At 41.6% G+C, this 15,937-nt stretch overlaps 5 protein-coding genes across 7 annotated transcripts; 2 read left to right on the top strand and 3 right to left on the bottom strand.

The window, feature by feature from the left end:
- Positions 1–635: 635 nt before the first annotated feature.
- On the top strand, positions 636–4,294 carry LOC129591681 (uncharacterized). Its single transcript, XM_055487427.1, has 9 exons — positions 636–1,011; positions 1,080–1,265; positions 1,346–1,583; positions 1,925–2,199; positions 2,272–2,549; positions 2,617–2,731; positions 2,826–3,049; positions 3,116–3,247; positions 3,383–4,294. The coding sequence occupies exons 1-9, from the start codon at positions 958–960 to the stop codon at positions 3,978–3,980; spliced, it is 2,100 nt and encodes a 699-aa protein (XP_055343402.1). The 5' UTR covers positions 636–957; the 3' UTR covers positions 3,981–4,294.
- Positions 4,295–4,391: 97 nt separating this feature from the next.
- On the bottom strand, positions 4,392–7,097 carry LOC129591685 (histone PARylation factor 1-like). Its single transcript, XM_055487431.1, has 8 exons — positions 6,722–7,097; positions 6,456–6,600; positions 6,293–6,389; positions 6,122–6,141; positions 5,671–5,869; positions 5,480–5,578; positions 5,116–5,357; positions 4,392–5,046 (listed from the first exon to the last, which is right to left on the bottom strand). Exons 1-8 carry the CDS (start codon positions 6,782–6,784, stop codon positions 4,721–4,723), a joined length of 1,191 nt encoding a protein of 396 aa, XP_055343406.1. The 5' UTR covers positions 6,785–7,097; the 3' UTR covers positions 4,392–4,720.
- A 176-nt stretch (positions 7,098–7,273) lies between these two features.
- On the bottom strand, positions 7,274–8,350 carry LOC129591690 (zinc finger protein 547-like). Its single transcript, XM_055487439.1, has 3 exons — positions 8,027–8,350; positions 7,749–7,875; positions 7,274–7,571 (listed from the first exon to the last, which is right to left on the bottom strand). The coding sequence occupies exons 1-3, from the start codon at positions 8,219–8,221 to the stop codon at positions 7,384–7,386; spliced, it is 510 nt and encodes a 169-aa protein (XP_055343414.1). The 5' UTR covers positions 8,222–8,350; the 3' UTR covers positions 7,274–7,383.
- A 202-nt stretch (positions 8,351–8,552) lies between these two features.
- Positions 8,553–11,627, bottom strand: LOC129591667 (uncharacterized). 2 transcript variants are annotated; one of them, XM_055487411.1, is made up of 10 exons: positions 11,062–11,627; positions 10,650–10,862; positions 10,490–10,571; positions 10,387–10,420; positions 10,076–10,188; positions 9,951–10,020; positions 9,675–9,869; positions 9,478–9,591; positions 9,127–9,349; positions 8,553–8,998 (listed from the first exon to the last, which is right to left on the bottom strand). In XM_055487411.1, the coding sequence occupies exons 1-10, from the start codon at positions 11,303–11,305 to the stop codon at positions 8,841–8,843; spliced, it is 1,446 nt and encodes a 481-aa protein (XP_055343386.1). In that variant the 5' UTR covers positions 11,306–11,627; the 3' UTR covers positions 8,553–8,840. The 2 variants fall into 2 exon arrangements, with proteins under 2 accessions (XP_055343386.1, XP_055343385.1); XM_055487410.1 differs by having other exon boundaries at positions 10,490–10,862.
- Positions 11,628–11,770: 143 nt separating this feature from the next.
- LOC129591665 (E2F-associated phosphoprotein-like) lies at positions 11,771–14,290 on the top strand. 2 transcript variants are annotated; one of them, XM_055487409.1, is made up of 7 exons: positions 11,771–12,080; positions 12,214–12,294; positions 12,681–12,874; positions 13,005–13,160; positions 13,381–13,603; positions 13,706–13,961; positions 14,195–14,290. In XM_055487409.1, exons 2-6 carry the CDS (start codon positions 12,221–12,223, stop codon positions 13,950–13,952), a joined length of 894 nt encoding a protein of 297 aa, XP_055343384.1. In that variant the 5' UTR covers positions 11,771–12,080; positions 12,214–12,220; the 3' UTR covers positions 13,953–13,961; positions 14,195–14,290. The 2 variants fall into 2 exon arrangements, with proteins under 2 accessions (XP_055343384.1, XP_055343383.1); XM_055487408.1 differs by lacking the exon at positions 14,195–14,290 and having other exon boundaries at positions 13,706–14,172.
- Positions 14,291–15,937: the final 1,647 nt, after the last annotated feature.

Genomic DNA, 15,937 nt, shown 5'->3' with positions numbered 1-15,937 from the left:
GCATACATATTTTACACTCTATACTTACAGTACGACATATGCTTTCGGGATAGATGGCTTTAGCTGAACTCTTCCATCAGGTGATAATTGACGATTCTTGCCCGGATGGCGCCCTGTGGCGGTTGAGAGCCGTATGCCTAAGCTACGCCGGGAAGTCATCGTAGGCCCGTAACGACAAGTGCTCATCCCGACACTTTTTAAACAGCGCGCGTTCGCAAATTATGTTCTTTGTTGATTGGGTAGATACACGAAAATTTACAGGAAATCATTCTTTGCAAACGAGGCGACAAATGTGTGATAAAAATATTTACAGTTTCCTTAATTTAAGCGGCAGTGCTATGGCCACGGTATTACACCACCGTCCATATGACAGCACACGAACAGAAACAGAGCGCATGCGTAATTCTCCTGTTGACGCACCGTAAAATTTCTGTTTGTTAGTGACGTCAAAATGACACACTGCCAGTCTGCAGTCCCGGCGAGAATCACGAATTCCAAAGATGCTGATGAAACCGGAAAACGACAAACCAAAACTTGCCTGATATGTTCACCGCCCAATGGCGGCGGCGCTAAGTTCCAGAAAGTGTCTATTCGACTGCTTGCAGTCTTTGATCTCCCGTTTCTTGATGGCAGAATTTTCAGAATTTGTTGTTACATCCCGCCGGCACTCGGCAGTCATATCCGGATTTTACGTGGATGTTAAAATTGTTACTTACTTTTGTTCCCGTGTAGTTAAGTTTCATTTTGGTGCAAAATGCATGGTCACTGCATCAAAGATCACCGCGAAGTGTGACTTCATAGTTTAGTAACTGTATAATTTTATGATTTTTATCATTAAATTTTATGGATTGATCCCAGATTCCAAGTTTGTTTGCTCGCCTTCAGGATCTGTGTTTCTGCTTTTGATCGTCATACATTTAAGATTTTGCATTGCAACTTCCTAGCTAATGTTTAGCCATGAATTCTGCCCCACAGGAACTGTATGGTCTCGCTGGCGTCTCGCACTACATGGTAAAGCAATCAAAATTCCCTCTTCTTGTTTTCATGCAGCAGCCCTGGTTAACCGGAAAGTGTTTTAGACGCGCATCGTCCTCCTCTGCAAGCCACAAAATCTGTCTAGCCCACTCTCCTCCGATAAGATCTCCACGCTAGAAAATGGCATTGCACAATTTATTACGGAATTTTCCGCGATTTCGGGTAGTATACGAGAAACTCATAAAACCTATCTGGAAACGGCCATCCGTGGATGCTTTTGGGATGAATTAGTGAGTGGCAATTTGCGTGCAGCGGCCCATGGTGGAAGGGATAGGTTTCGTATCTGAAAACATATGGTGTTCTCCGACAGAATCAGACGCGCAATTTCTTGGACATGGAATGGTTGATGCGCTGTACTGTCGATTTTGTGGATGCGGACATCCTGGATCCAGCGGTTCCCTTCATGCTGTTTCAGGAAGCCTGCGATTGGGGTGATAGCCGGGAGAAGGAACAGATTGCGAATTTATTTGTCGATCTGAAAAATAAATGGCGATCTCCGAAATTCGTCAGCTCATCCTGCAAAAATATGTTACTGCGCTTTGCCGTGGGTAAGCTAAACGTTTAGTTGTTGAATTAATTAGTGAGGTTTTTTTCAAATTTTCTTCTCTGCTCTTGAATTTGATCGCACTGTTTTATTAATTTTAGTGACAGCCTTTTTTATCTTGCAATACAAAAAGTTTCCAGGGTTTTGAAAAATTTTTGACATTTTTTAGAAGCTTTTTTCTACGGTTGTACTCAACTGATCAGCGAACTTATAATGATCAAGTTAATTGTAAACCATAAAAGTGGGTATCTAATATCTTTATCATGATTATCGAAGTTTAGTTTACGTGAGCTTCGATTATTTTTATAATTATTATCACCAGCGTAATAGTCATGGTTTCTTCAGAATTGTTGTCTCGCCTTCCCAAAACCACGTCCGGCAAGGCTCGGGGACGTTTACTGTGTTATGTTAGCGCACGGATTCCAATGTCGGATAAAGGAGCTGCTAACATTGCCGGGGAATTCAATACCGGAAAATGCGTAACTACCGAGGGCCTGACAACGGGAACGGCGAATAACCCCCACGCCAATGCGAAATTTGCTCAGCTTTGCAATTTATTGGATTGCCTGAAAAATCCCAACCTGGTCTTAACTGATAAAGGATTCGCTACGTTCAAACAAGTGATTATTAACATGAAAAACAGGATTATAGCGCTCGCTGATTAATAATTATTTTCCGGAATTTTTCGTCAGGGAATGGAAACTGTTCTTGAGATGATGACGCCAACCGATCTTAAAGAAGGAGAACAGGAAGAGGGAGAAGTGGAAGATGGACGCAGTAGAATTTTAACTCGAGCATCGCGGACAAATGCTGCCACCGGCAGCGTTGATGTTAACCTGAACAGTATCAGATTCAATCCCGATCCGAATGCCTTGGAAAGCGATATGAAACAGGATCGCGTGAAGCGGAATCTGCTATGTCGGTTCCTGTTTGTGGCACAGTACATCTGCCTGCCATCAAGACCAAAAGGGTAAAAAAATTTTAATTGAGAAATGAGCATTGAAAAATATCGTGTGCAACAAAAAGTCTGTTTTCAGGCCGGTTGAGCCTACGGAAGATCAGTTGGTATGGTGCGATAAAAAAGTGCAGACTGCACTTGAAATTTTATCTCGCACTAACCCGGATGGTCCACTCTATGTGCAGAGATTATTGGTAAGGAATGATCGCACAGTTTGGCAAACGATGGTTTTTTGGTTTGCTTGGCTATGATAAATCTACTTACAGTGGCCGTTATTTGCATTTGCAGGACCATTTGGACAGCGAAGCGACAGTGTCTATCTGGAAGGATAACCAGTGCCCGACGCTACAAACTGCACCCAAGGCTGATTTATCCAGCCTCTCACCGTATCCTCCACGCGACAAGCTCCCGTATCCGAAAGTCAGCCGTGTACAGTTTGGCAAAGAGAAACTGGTGAACAGGAAGTCAATACGGGATATGCCTTTGGCCGGTCCGGGTAAAGTGACTGGCAGGTAAGTTTGTTTGTACTTACCGTACCAATCTGTAAAGCAAATTTTTAGAATCTGTTTTTATGTTAGTGTGGAAGTCACGCGCTTATTGAATAAAGGCCCAAATACAATGGAAGAGTTCCAGAATTTGGGATACCAGCCGCCAGACTTGAGTTATTTTGCCCCGGTTGTGGAACAGGCGATAACGAAAGAGACACCAAAGTAAGCCAAGAAGAACTGCATAGCTGTATTTGAAAGTACTTTTGTGATAGTTTTGCGCGGACACCCAGTATGTATACTGCGATGTCTAGGGTAAACTCTCAGCAGTAAAGGTTGATTTTTAATTTTTTTCAACAGGATTGTTAATGATGAAAAGTTCCAGTGGCGGGCTTTACGAATTTTGGGTAAACGAACGCATATTCACTTCTCCAATGAAGCGGCCGTGGAGAAAATGCCGACCAAAGATATGGGAACATTCCTCGAGAATTATGTCATGCAGTTAGCCGAGAAGAATCCCGATCTGCAAAGTATAAAGCAGACATACTTGGCAGCCACTGCCACCTCACCCGTTGAAATGTCGCCGAATAATGCTGAGGAAAACGGAAATGTGGACATGGCTGCGGATAACCTGGACGATCTCATTAATCCTGTTCCCGATGAGGATTTACCGGCGGAGGAAGAACCCGAACCAGCTGGTCATCAAATAATGAATAAAGAGAGCATACTGGGCATAGCGAAATTGATCGGAGCTGACTGGGAGCGATTTGCTGGGATACTGCAGTTTGATCCGGATTCAATCTCTTACTGGAAGTCATCCAGTGATGATCCCGTGCAGCAGGCTGCGCTGATGCTGCAGGTTTACATGGAACAGCATTCTCAACCTGACAGTGATTCGAATGATGCACTGGAAAAGCTGTTAGGGGTTCTGAAAGATGAGTATGCCATCGTTTTGTAGTGACGCTTTTGTAAGTTTTTATGTTCCACGAGTATTATTCCTTTACAAGTGCTAAATGGTGCTATTTCAACCTTTGAGATGCGGCGTAATGCCAAGTTGTCATTGGTTTCTGGTTTTTTTCGATTTTTTCCCTTCACTGTTGAATGGCATGTGAGGATAAGATTCTATGAGAAGCGGAATGGTGAGATCTAGGCAAAAAATTACCGGAAATGTATAATTTCTTTTCTACCTTATTTTTGTGGCATGGTTACACTGTTACAGCTATAACGTGCTCGAACGGAAATTTTTCGAATAGATTCAACTAGCTGGCGGAAGTTTTTACAGTTATCTTTTTTACTGAGATTCTTACGAATGTTATTAATAACGGTACATGCGGATTTCGTTGAAACACTGAAAGATTTATTTACTAAAAAGTTTCTTACTAAAAAGAAACGCGAATACCTGCACATGTAGGTTATCAGAAATGGCCCGGAAGATAAAAACGAGCACGAGATATGCAGTGCTATTGCACTAACACAAATTTGGAGAGCGGCATTTACAGAACAGTGAGGATAGAATGAACTATCCAAATGCCTCGAATAACCAGCACCGAAGGAAGTCAAAGAAAGCGCGAGAACATGCCGGAACGATGAATAAAACAGATCGAATCAATGAGAAAATGCGAAAGCTGAGAACCGTCCGTTTGTAACGCGTAACTGATTTGCAGAAAACAACAAAAACACCAGTACACAAAAGGCGAACTACTTCATGGGCAGTCGGCTGAGTTCATCGCCTCTTGTGCGCTTCTCGATGTGGGCTTTCGTGATGTCGCGAAAGAAATCCCGCCCAAAGAGCTCATAACCCCGCTCCAAATGTGCCTTTGCATACTTATGCAGAATGGTGTTTCCGTAGCAAAAGATGTTAATACCAAGCTCCAAGGTTGTATCGTAAATGCCATCTTGGGCATCCTTCTCGGTCAATTTGCCAATGGCATCCAGCTTCTCCTCGGCCTTGGCTTTACGCTGCTTACCGACTTCCTCGTGAATGTCATCTTCTCTACAGACTTCCTCAAACAAATGCAGCAAATCTACAAAAAAATTGCAAATCCATGATATTATGCAATCCTGCAGACATTGTCCTTCGGTAATTTCCTTACCTTTATCGCTGAGATGGTGTCTTTTCGCCAGCGTATTGTCGCTCGAACTCTTCTCATTTCCCACAAAACCGGCGCCATGCCATGTTGAGGTCACCACGGCCTGACGATGGGCCCTAGTTTCGACGGACAGTGCCAACGAGTGGTTGAATTTCTCCGCATGCAGTTTTACCACTTCCTGCAGCTCAGCCAGTGGAGTCCGATCTTCGATTGACGGATCATCCCGCATCGTTTCAATGAGTTTACTACAAAATTACTCTTTCATTATTAGTTAACGGGGCCAAAAAAAAGTAAAATATCCCAACTCTGAATACAAAATTAATGTTATCCGAAACGAGAATACGCACAGAATACAAGGCGAACTTACTGAACAGCCGCGAACAGATTTCCTCCATGCTCGGTAATCTTGCAATCTTTGCCGGCATCGTTACTTGCGACAAAAACAGGCAAGTCATACGGATCGTCACTGAAAATTCATGAAACTTAACACGGATTCGCAACCATAATTTTCAGCGGTTTGGATAACAAGCGACACCGTGCGCTAGAGGCAATAAATACCGGAAATATCCATAGTGCAGCTGTGAACCCATTCCCGTCACTCTCAGACACGTCTGAAATTCGGGCACATCGTAATAGTATCGCCAGTGCGTGTTGGCCAAATCCTGCAGTTCCAGGAGATTCGACGGCTTGTAGTCGACATCACCCGCCAAAATGTCGAATGGTCCAACCAATTCAATGCCCGCTGCACTTAAGGCCACTGGATGCAATCACAACAACAGTTAATAAAAATGAATCGATGCAAAAAAATTAAAAATTTTTGAAAAATACATAACCAATTTAATATTTCTTTTATTTTTAAAAATAAACCAATGCAAAAAATAAACGAAAATAAAGTAAAATAAAAGTCAAAGTTAAAGTAAAAATAAAAAATGCGAAGTTAAAAAAACTATTTAACTATTATTGTTGTTTTTAAAACCAAACCAATGCAAACACTCTTCTGCCGACTTACTTCGCGGATTCATTGGATTCCTAAAATACATAATGATTGTTTACTTACGGACGTTCTTTGATTCTTATGTTAGCAAAAATGCAGCACCACGCGCTGCAGCAAGCAAGTAAAATACTTAATGAGATTTTGTATGCAAAACTGAACCAAAGAGCAAAAAATCTGCCAACTCACGTGCGGCAAGAAAAATTCCAAAAATCGAAGAAATCCTTTGGCATACGCAGACGATACACGTTTTCCACCACTTCTTGCATGTGTTCCTGCTCAATCCCTGCAAGCATAAAAGAGTTTTAATGGGGGTTTTCACAATGAAGAACTGCAAAGTTCATTTTCACACCATGAATAGCCTGCGATGAAGTCTCATTTCCAACGCTGTCGGACTGCGAACTAGCCACCGAAAAATGATGTTTGCCGTTTTTCTTGTGTGCGCTGCCATTTGTATGAACATCGTCCTCGCTGGTTTTCGCTCTTTTTGAATCGTGCTATGCACAAATAACAATTCTATACCGAATATTAGTAAATAACTAGCTACATGCAGGCATGCAGCTGTAGTTACGGATAAGTCACGACGCCATGAAATCAGAAATCGTTCTAAATTCCAACCTCTTCATCTTGGTGCACACTCGGCGAACGCTTGCGTTCTACAACATGATCTCCGGAGCTCATGGTTCGTATTGAAACTTGCTCAGAAAAAGCTAATCTGATAAAAAATGCGGGAATCACAGCTTGGCTCCCAACGACAACAATCGTAAAGATAATGCAGTTCCGAATCTCTCTTATGACAATATCACGACAAATGAGAATCCCAGATTTACAAAAACTCAAATTGTAAATAAAACTTCAAAAGCTTGAGTAGTGGAATACAATATGACGAGAAAGAATATGTAAATGGTACTGTAAAAAAGAAATAAACCACACAATTTGGAAAGTACAGTAAAATTTTCCTGAATTCTATGTCGCAAATTATAATGCATGGACTACGGCCTTTAATACTGAAAATAACAAAGAATTCGGGATAGTTTTTTCTTGATCCGATCACAGTATATGGGCACCGGAAACCACTACCAGGCAACGACACTGGAAAACGGGAGCAATCAACGGCTATACTACTGCCAACTCGAAGCGGTTGCAGCTGGGCAACCAGTTAAAAAAGAAACAATAAATGTAACATCCGGCCAGAGCGGGCTCTAGGGCGAAACATTGGTAAACAGACGTTAAAAAACAAAACAGCGTTTAGAGCATGGTTATACGGCCAAGGGTTGTGGTCAGCGATGTCCTTTACAGGATTTTTCGTGGCGGCTGCGGGTTCCACTATGTGTGAATCTATCACCGCACCTCCGACAGGAATGTGACTTAATTCCATTGTGGCTGTTCACATGGTCAGTCAACTGATGTCGGATTTTGAACGGCTTTACGGTACATCCCAGCCAGTGGCACATAAAAACACGATCGCCTAGGAAGATAACGAAGCGTCAATTCAAAAGTGACATTTCTCCACTCCGTGGAAAAAGTTTTGTATGGGCCTGAGTGCCGCGTGATGAGATTTATTTTAATCGGAAGATGTCGGTTTATCGCTAAAGCTGTGTACTTGTACAAGAATTGTGCACCATTTTGTTAAAAGAAAGCTTACTCTCTGCATCCGTCGGAGAATGGCAAATGCAGCAGTTACCAGCCTCTGCAGAGCACGATCTCGGACGGACTTCACCCAGGAGCAATTTCGCCAAATCCGCTGGAGTGCGCTGCACCGTTGCACCACTCTGGACAGGCTGAAAACAGAAGTTGTATCGCCGACGTACATAGGCATGGCACATTTTAAGTTTTCAGTGTTTACTGAACGATGTGCCTAAACAAGGTTGCAATTTCGAAAACGATTTGATTTATTAATAAGAATAAGCAGTTTTTTCTTACCATGCTCGATTCTGTGTTCAACTTCCTGGCTTTGCGGGGTTGCTTCGGCCGCTCCTGCTCGCTTGCGGATCTTTTAAGAAAAAGCTTCTTGGGCGGCAGAACAGAAAGCGAATCGCCCGCTGCTGGATCTGACGGCCGCGGTGGCAAGCTGCCCGGTGTGGATATAGGGATGTGCGACTGTGACATGGATTCCATTGCTCTTACGAAGGATTTGCAACGACAACCAGGAAAAAATTAAACAACCAACAAAATATACTTATTTCTTGACGAGCTAAGTGAAACTTTCAGAGTGCAAATAAACGAGCAGCAGCAACGTGCGTTCAGAACGTGGATATTCTGACTTTCTCGTGGTACTAATTTTAAAATGAAGCGCACGACTGAATACAGCTTCACCAGGCCGATTATATCACCACAATTATATTCATCCGGATGTAGGTTAATCGTGAGACATGAAAAATGGTCGACGGCCGACGCACGTGCAAAAGCTTTTGTTACAAAAGTCAGAAAATTCTATACAGTTCTTGGATTTATTCCTGATTGGTATCAGTGTCAGTCAAACAGTTCAAAGTCAGATGACAATCAAAGGTGGAAGCTTCCTTGTGCACAGACAATGACACCATCACGAGCGAACAATATCCCATAAAATAACCACGATGCTTTTTAAAAAAAACAATGTTATTGTAATATACTGCATCAAACAAGAATGAATTAAGCCCAAAAAAGTTGAGAAGAGTGAAAAGACAACGGGTACAGAATTCCGAGCACAAAAGCCAATACATTCATGATGCCACTAAATAACATCCCTACCAGGATTTTAATCTGGAGCATTGACATATGCATCGCCGGACTGGTTGTTTATACCATCAGAACTGTTTCGGCGACTGCGAACCTCGGGTCTCCATAACTGCACCTGGTTGGTTAACGCAACGGCAAGAGCACATCTATCCTCGGAGAAATCCATGGCAGAAATAGCTGAAAAGTCACAAAAAAATCATTTCAAGCAATATGCCGTTTTGTTTCCAAAAATCCGAAAAGTATCTTGATGCAACGCTATCAGGTGTGCAAAATGCAGATTTGGTTTCTGGTAAGCGATAACGTACATCCTGGAAATGCGGATATTTGGAATTCCCATAACAGGGGATAATTGTCCGCGAATTCGTGCACTACGGTTCTGTAGTACAAATCCGGGCGTGTGCGACCAGCTCGGGATACCGTTATAATTTGGCTTCCGGTGTAATGCAACCCGGCAATGTGCCGGCTATGTCCTAAAACTTCGGTCAACTCCTTTACGAGTTCCAGAGATTTAGCATCGTAATGGAACACCTACAAACAACAAAATCCATTTCAGTGTAAATGCTTTCATTAATTGATCCTATTCACACTATTCGTGATGAAGGCGCAAATTTAAGCGTGCTTATCACAAAGGTCAGTGCGCGTAGCGCCAGAACTACCTTGCCACTTTCCGCTCCCAAGAAAAACTGTCCTTCTTGCAAATGAGTGGCGGCTTTGTAACGTACTCGTTGACCCCAGTGACCCGCTGGGGGAGGCAAGACAATACCAGGAATCTGAATTGCAACAAAAACAAATATAAACAAACCATAGAAAATGAGTACAAATACAATATACAAACGAGTACCGATTTGCTTACCGTAGCCGTGTGCAGAACAGCTCCAAAGCGCAGATCGACAGATTTCAACGTGCGAGATTCGTTTTCCCACCCAGCAGCAAGGATACGTGTATCGTCCAGATGCACTTCAATGCCGTCAAATAATTCCACCGGATCCAGAATGGGCTGCGAGCTGATGACTGCTTGGTCACTGACTCTCTCGTCGAATACTTCATACTGCAAGAAATACATGTACAGGTTTACAACGAATACCTGCTTGAAAGCATGAATGAAAAGTGATATCTTGTCATTTCTTACCGAACCGTTGCCCAGTCCCGTAACTAGTGTGTAAGGTGACCAAGCCATGCTCAGTACCTTATCCTTGGATCTGCAAAAACGAATTCTGACACTCATAATCTTCAATGTCGTTACACTTTGCATACTTTAATCGCACGGGTTCGGCGTCCAGCGCATTGAAATCACTGATGGCAACAGTGCCATCATACGATCCGCTTGCGACCCGGTTGTCCAGCCCTTTCAGTGTGCAGATTACACTCTGTAACATGTAAACACACAATGTTATTCCGAATTTGCAGAATGCAGATTGCAGACATTTTGCTGATTAGTTCGCAATACACTCACACTGTAACGCAAATATTACCGCGCGACAGATAACTTATTGTTAGTAACATAACCAATTTGCAACAGACGTTAATTGCAATTGCTGTAACTATTTGAAAAAGGTTATGCGTACCTCGTGTATATGTCGTAACTTATCAGGCGCACCGCTGAAATGGAATCAGTTGTAAAACTGCAGGTTGCATGTTAAATCAGCCGGCAGTAATAAAAAACTTCACCTATAAGGTGGTCTACTTTGTCCCCGGGTGTTCCAGTATAAAACCTCGTAGCGGTCAGAATCGCCCACAACAAGAACATTGCCTGCAAAACTGGCACTGCATATCCCGAAGCCGACCAGCATAATTGCTCCATTGAGAAGAAGCCTTTGAAATACTATACCATGATCACAGAATGCAATGCAGCTGATATCAATCAATCCGGACAGCTCCTCATCGTCCCCTTCATCCGGCTCGTAATAACCATCCACGGTATGGCTGGCCCAGGTTGTCTGAACCATCCGGTCGGATTTGAAATTTTCCCGAATACTTTCACAGCGATAAGCAGCCTTGCGCCAAAACAATGGATCTCCCGAGGACGAAGAACTATGCCGCGCTGCAAATAAATGTCACGAAAATTTGGAATAAACAGGCAAAGATTGTACGCAGAATGCAAATTCAAATTTTCATAAAAAAAACCAATGCCAATCCAGTTGATTCAGATAAAATAGGTAAGCTGCAATGCTACGCGAGTTGTCGTGTTTTCAAAGTACGTATATATAAGTCTGCATCGTTGAAGGTAATTAATGCAATACCCGAAAGCCTGCCATAAACAGCAGGAAACTGAATTTTTATCCTCTGCTGCCAGTACTGCTCCGATTTAAAGGTTTCATGCAGCTGGCGGTTAGTTTCGTAGAGTCCATGCAAAATATCTGTAGGCTCCAGATGCAAACTCAGTGCTGTCAGTGCATCGTATGGTAAGTCCGACAGATGCACTTCTTCCTGAGCAGGAAGAGAAACGTCGGATTTATTGTTCTTCGCGTTGGGTTGATCAGACATATTGACTGCTCTTTTGTTCTCAAAACCAAAGGCGTCCAGGGATACAAACAAAGATGACGTCAAGTGACAAGTAAAAACAAGATACGTGTACGGTGTCTAGTGTCCACGCAGACTCAAGATTAACAAAAAATGCAACAACACCAACAATCAAAAAACGGCGAACATCTAGCGTTCCAATGAGCAGCGGAAACGTGGAATCACCTTGGAGAAGATAAACAAATATTGCTATTGCAGCAAGTTGTTTGCAACATGCAATGTTGCTGCAGAATTTATTAAAAATAGTAAGATTTCGTTTGTTTACTAGTTACTACATAGTACTGTAATAATTATGGGCTTTTAACAAAAATAGAAACTGAAAATTTTTGAGTTTACTGTATGCTAAACGTGACTGCCATTCCTCCCATGGTTGCCAATGCGGCTGTTACTAGTACAGTAACGTTTTCTCGACTTGCGCACACATTTCAATTTTGGCTTTTGTTTTATATTAAGTTTTGGTAACGTACTTATTTTTTTATATGTTTTGTGTTTTGAGCCTTCTCGAACGTGGTCATATGCTTTGAGAATCAGCTGAGATGACCCAGTAAAATTTCAGGAAAGTTGAAAATCTGTGTCCTTGGCTTTGCTGGAAAACATACCATTGCTGACTGCTGACCCTCCTCACTCGCCGTGGAGTGCTCACTGCTTACTGGGCAACTTTCGGAATAGAAACTTGAAATCGCACGGAATTCGCAGGACGGAAGAAGTGTAAATTAGACTATTCCTAAAGCAGTAATCGGTGAGCATTACGTTTGACTCAGTATACCCTATCATGTAGAGATCGAAGAAAGAGTTCGATACCGTAGATGCTATCTAGTATCTGCGCAGGACTTAAAAAATTAAAACCCCTTGTTCATGGTTTGCTTTTATAGACTAGAAATGTTTTCCCAAGACTACGACTTCATGAACGAAGGCAGCGATAATGAAGCCGAATATCCAAATGACAACGACAGGTCAGTTTAGAATATACGTGGACTGTAGAGAAATGGAACATCAGTTAGCACTTAGCAGTAACATTAATGGTTGGATTGCACTGCAAAACCGTATGCTTTGAAAAAGGCTTTTATAGGTGTAATAAGCCTTTAAGTTTATTTCGAAATACTTGATTGCCGTACTGCTACTCACCGACTCTTCGGAGTTTTTTAGGCAGTTTAGGCTTTTCATAGTTGCAGTTAATGCTGATTTGGTGATCATCTTAGCTATGACTTCTGATTATTGATAGCTGTTTGAAAATTGATTTTTGCGATGACGTTCTTCACGGTGTGCATTTTTTCCGCGCCCATTTCATACGTTACGATTAGATATTCATATTTTACTCACAATGAATCTATCTGCTTAGCTCGGATGATGATGATCTCAAGAGAGTGCTGCGGGATCTGGGCGATGTTCACGATGATATGGGATTCGAAGCTTCGATGGAGGAGGAATTAAACAAAACGGTGTCGTTTCTGGAGGCTGAACGCGAACGCGGTCGCAGCAATCCTGTCAATCGCCAGATGGATCTCGTACCTTCCGGTTCCACTTCAAACGCAGGTTGGTCGACTGCCGGCTTTTGAATTTCTATACTGCACACATAAATTAGGCATTTAAAGAAAACTGAAATTGTTTTGAATTTTTGCATTAAATTTGAGTGATGATTAACCGCTGGCGTGTTGTTGGTTAGGCCCTTCGGCGCCATCTGAAACTCTTAAGAAAAAAGATGCTTCAAAAGTGAAAAGTGTCTCCTTCGACGAGAAGAAATCTCCTGAATTTTACGACGATATTTACTTTGATTCCGACGAGGAAGATAATCGGGAAGCCACAGGAAACACCACCAAAAGTATGTTTTGACACTCGCGAATGTTAATCCGCATTTCCGAAACTGCAAAACTGGTGAAAACGGTGGATTTGTGAGAAGCCTTAAAAATATATATTCCTTATATGATTCCGTAAAACATATACTCGTGTTTCAAGCAAAACCCTGACGCTCTTTCCGCTATTGTCTTCCAAATATGTACCGCAGTATATTATTGTTTTTTATGCTGATTAATTTTTTCTAGAATCGAAAAAGCATCCGGTAATAAGTGATGATAACCTATTCTATGATCCTAAAATGGATGATGATGATCAGGACTGGGTGGATGAAGAACGGGAGAAATACCAGTCACCTGGAAAAACAACCAAGAAGTCGCGTGGTAAAAAACGCGAGCGTGGCATGCCGCAGTCGGATGCTGTTTTGGACTGTCCTGCCTGTATGACGACATTATGTCTCGACTGCCAACGGTAACATTACGGCAGTGATTTACATGTTGGGTTGTTTTAGCGTCGTATTAAGCTATCTTTTTTGAATAAAACTGCCAGTGTAGTTGCTTTACTGTTTTGCAGGCATGAAATCTATCATCAGCAGTACCGGGCCATGTTTGTTAGAAACTGTCGAGTGGACGCTACACAAACATTACGCTATAAAGAAAAGAAACATGGTCGTAAGCGGCGACCGGCTGATTCAGGAGTTGAGAATCCGGAGGGCGATGTTTACCATCCAGTCAGGTGTACGGAATGCGGGACCGAAGTGGGCGTCATTGATGCCGATGAAGTGTATCACTTTTTCAATGTTCTGGCCAGTCACGCATAGATTTTCCAAGTTAGTTTATGTTTTTTTGTTATTAAATTTTTAATGTCGTCTCATCAGTTACTAAAAAAATTCGATCTGTTTAATTTTTATTCCGCAAAATTATTGCTGTACTGAAATAGTGTGATTTGTCACTTATTTTGCTTTTCGTTTGTGAAGTAAAATATAATAGCGTTTATGTAGCTCTCTGATTGTGAAGAGAAAATAAATTCAGTAATGTGTAGCTTTTTTTAAATCTCTCGCAGATTGATGCCCACAGCGATGCGGTTGAGTGAAAACGAACCAACACCGATGTACATGTTGCTCAACGCAAACAAAAATGCAACAAGAATTAGAATCTTTGTGCAAATGGCGCAAGTTATGCAAGGTAAATTTGGGTACTTTATTTGATGAAAAGCTGACATAGAACCGGCTGTTCCGCATTACTCATTCAAATGCGAAAACCGGCTGCTATCTGTCGGCTTTTGCGGTGGATGCTGTGAGATCATCCTCGCACGGGTGAAGATATCATCAAGTGATTAGCGTAATCTGTTTGGATTCTGTGCTCAAGTACCGGGCCCCGGTTTTGATAGTTTGGATGAAAATTTTGTTATGAAAGAATTCAAGTGTTCAAGTGTTCAGTGTTCAAGTGTTCAGTAGGCCCATCTTCTGAATATGTGCCGGTAGATGAGTATTTTGCTCCCGCTGCCGTGCGTTGGTATGCAATGCCAGTTACGTATGTTTGTCTAAATTACCGCATTTTATTTAAATTCAGAATTAAATCACGCCCGTGTTTTTGCTGTTAACAGTCGCTGAAAAATCACACTGATCGAATGAGCCTTCTTTGTATGAAAAAAATATCTCCGATTGAAATTAGTGGTTGCTATGATTTAGTAATTACGCAAATGCTGTAAATTTTTAATTTTACTAACTGGAATTAAGAACTTTCATGAAACATTTTGCAGTGTAACAACAGCATAATACAACTGATTAATATACAAAGGACGCTCCAAAAGTAAGTTTCCCTATTTTGTATCTCCCGGCTTGAACGCTTTTATTTCTTATGAACCATATTTTTAGAAACGTCCTTCATTAACGAGCCAAAATAAAATATAACTCTACCTAACTAACAATCAAGTGGAGAAGAACTGCCGAGAAAGCCGTTCAAGGTTTTCGGCACTTTGCCACGGGTTTTACGCAGACAGTTTTTGTTATTTTTTCAGTCTTCCTGCTCAATTTTTGGAAAGCGCCAAATATCATCAGATTAGGAATTCTTTTCTGTCCTAATTCCAAGTACGAAAAAAAATAACTTCTTTGCGATTCTTTTCCAGAAAAGTAAAAACTCTCGGTGACTAGGTGGAAAAACCACAGAGCTGCTCAAGGTGCCAGACGGTAAAAAATCGAAAATTTCTTGTAAAACATTATTGTTGTCGGTACAATTTGAAGTTATTTGTGTCCAAGAGGCGCATGACTGCGCATGAAATTTTCTTTTTATTGATGCCAAGAACTTTTAGATTCATATCAGCAAGAAGGCTGAAAAGGGGGATTCCGGCGTCGTGGACAAAAAAAAAGTTTGCTCTCCTCCGGAAATTTTTCAAACCATTCTGTTATTGCAGTAATAATAAGAACAGTATTTGTAGCTGGTACTTTAAATTTGCTGTCGAGATTATAACAGGGACGGAAGTGGTAATAAAAAGAACGAGCTTCAAAAAAACTCGTGGAAATTAGTGTTTAAGTAGTATTGCTATTCTGTTTTTCGTTTTCCCAGTTCTTCATTGAATCTTTTGATTCTTATTTCTCTAATTGGTTTACATAATTGCTTATACAACAAAAAATAAATCACATGACTATTACTTCAAATGGCAGGGAGGCAAAATAGGGAAACTTACTTTTGGAGCGTCCTTTGTATTATGCTTTGGATAAATTTAACAATTTAAGGATTACCGGATGGTTACCTGTTTGAATTGAAGAAGCCATTGCTGCTGAATGTAGTGAAAGTTTTATAATTC

This window comes from Paramacrobiotus metropolitanus, unplaced genomic scaffold, assembly GCF_019649055.1.
Source record: "Paramacrobiotus metropolitanus isolate TYO unplaced genomic scaffold, Prichtersi_v1.0 Parri_scaffold0000047, whole genome shotgun sequence".
NCBI classification, from domain to species: domain Eukaryota; kingdom Metazoa; phylum Tardigrada; class Eutardigrada; order Parachela; family Macrobiotidae; genus Paramacrobiotus; species Paramacrobiotus metropolitanus.
The sequence above is the reverse complement of the archived record's forward strand: the minus strand, read 5'-3'. Positions and strand labels throughout refer to the sequence as shown.

What these genes read in the sequence shown, in the direction of transcription:
- LOC129591685 (XM_055487431.1), bottom strand. Translation starts at nt 6,784, where the DNA reads ATGAGCTCCGGAGATCATGTTGTAGAACGCAAGCGTTCGCCGAGTGTG. An exon ending in GAATCCAATGAATCCGCGAA is followed by an intron (nt 5,870 to 6,121) that starts GTAAGTCGGCAG and finishes GATTGCATCCAG; the next exon opens with TGGCCTTAAGTGCAGCGGGC. An exon ending in AATCTGTTCGCGGCTGTTCA is followed by an intron (nt 5,358 to 5,479) that starts GTAAGTTCGCCT and finishes GTAATTTTGTAG; the next exon opens with TAAACTCATTGAAACGATGC.
- LOC129591681 (XM_055487427.1), top strand. Translation starts at nt 958, where the DNA reads ATGAATTCTGCCCCACAGGAACTGTATGGTCTCGCTGGCGTCTCGCAC. An exon ending in CTGGCGTCTCGCACTACATG is followed by an intron (nt 1,012 to 1,079) that starts GTAAAGCAATCA and finishes AAAGTGTTTTAG; the next exon opens with ACGCGCATCGTCCTCCTCTG. An exon ending in GTTACTGCGCTTTGCCGTGG is followed by an intron (nt 1,584 to 1,924) that starts GTAAGCTAAACG and finishes TGGTTTCTTCAG; the next exon opens with AATTGTTGTCTCGCCTTCCC.
- LOC129591690 (XM_055487439.1), bottom strand. Translation starts at nt 8,221, where the DNA reads ATGGAATCCATGTCACAGTCGCACATCCCTATATCCACACCGGGCAGC. An exon ending in TGAACACAGAATCGAGCATG is followed by an intron (nt 7,876 to 8,026) that starts GTAAGAAAAAAC and finishes CAGCCTGTCCAG; the next exon opens with AGTGGTGCAACGGTGCAGCG. An exon ending in TTCTCCGACGGATGCAGAGA is followed by an intron (nt 7,572 to 7,748) that starts GTAAGCTTTCTT and finishes TTATCTTCCTAG; the next exon opens with GCGATCGTGTTTTTATGTGC.
- LOC129591665 (XM_055487409.1), top strand. Translation starts at nt 12,221, where the DNA reads ATGTTTTCCCAAGACTACGACTTCATGAACGAAGGCAGCGATAATGAA. An exon ending in TATCCAAATGACAACGACAG is followed by an intron (nt 12,295 to 12,680) that starts GTCAGTTTAGAA and finishes CTATCTGCTTAG; the next exon opens with CTCGGATGATGATGATCTCA. An exon ending in CACAGGAAACACCACCAAAA is followed by an intron (nt 13,161 to 13,380) that starts GTATGTTTTGAC and finishes AATTTTTTCTAG; the next exon opens with AATCGAAAAAGCATCCGGTA.
- LOC129591667 (XM_055487410.1), bottom strand. Translation starts at nt 11,305, where the DNA reads ATGTCTGATCAACCCAACGCGAAGAACAATAAATCCGACGTTTCTCTT. An exon ending in CAAAGTAGACCACCTTATAG is followed by an intron (nt 10,421 to 10,489) that starts GTGAAGTTTTTT and finishes ATTCCATTTCAG; the next exon opens with CGGTGCGCCTGATAAGTTAC. An exon ending in CGGGACTGGGCAACGGTTCG is followed by an intron (nt 9,870 to 9,950) that starts GTAAGAAATGAC and finishes TATTTCTTGCAG; the next exon opens with TATGAAGTATTCGACGAGAG.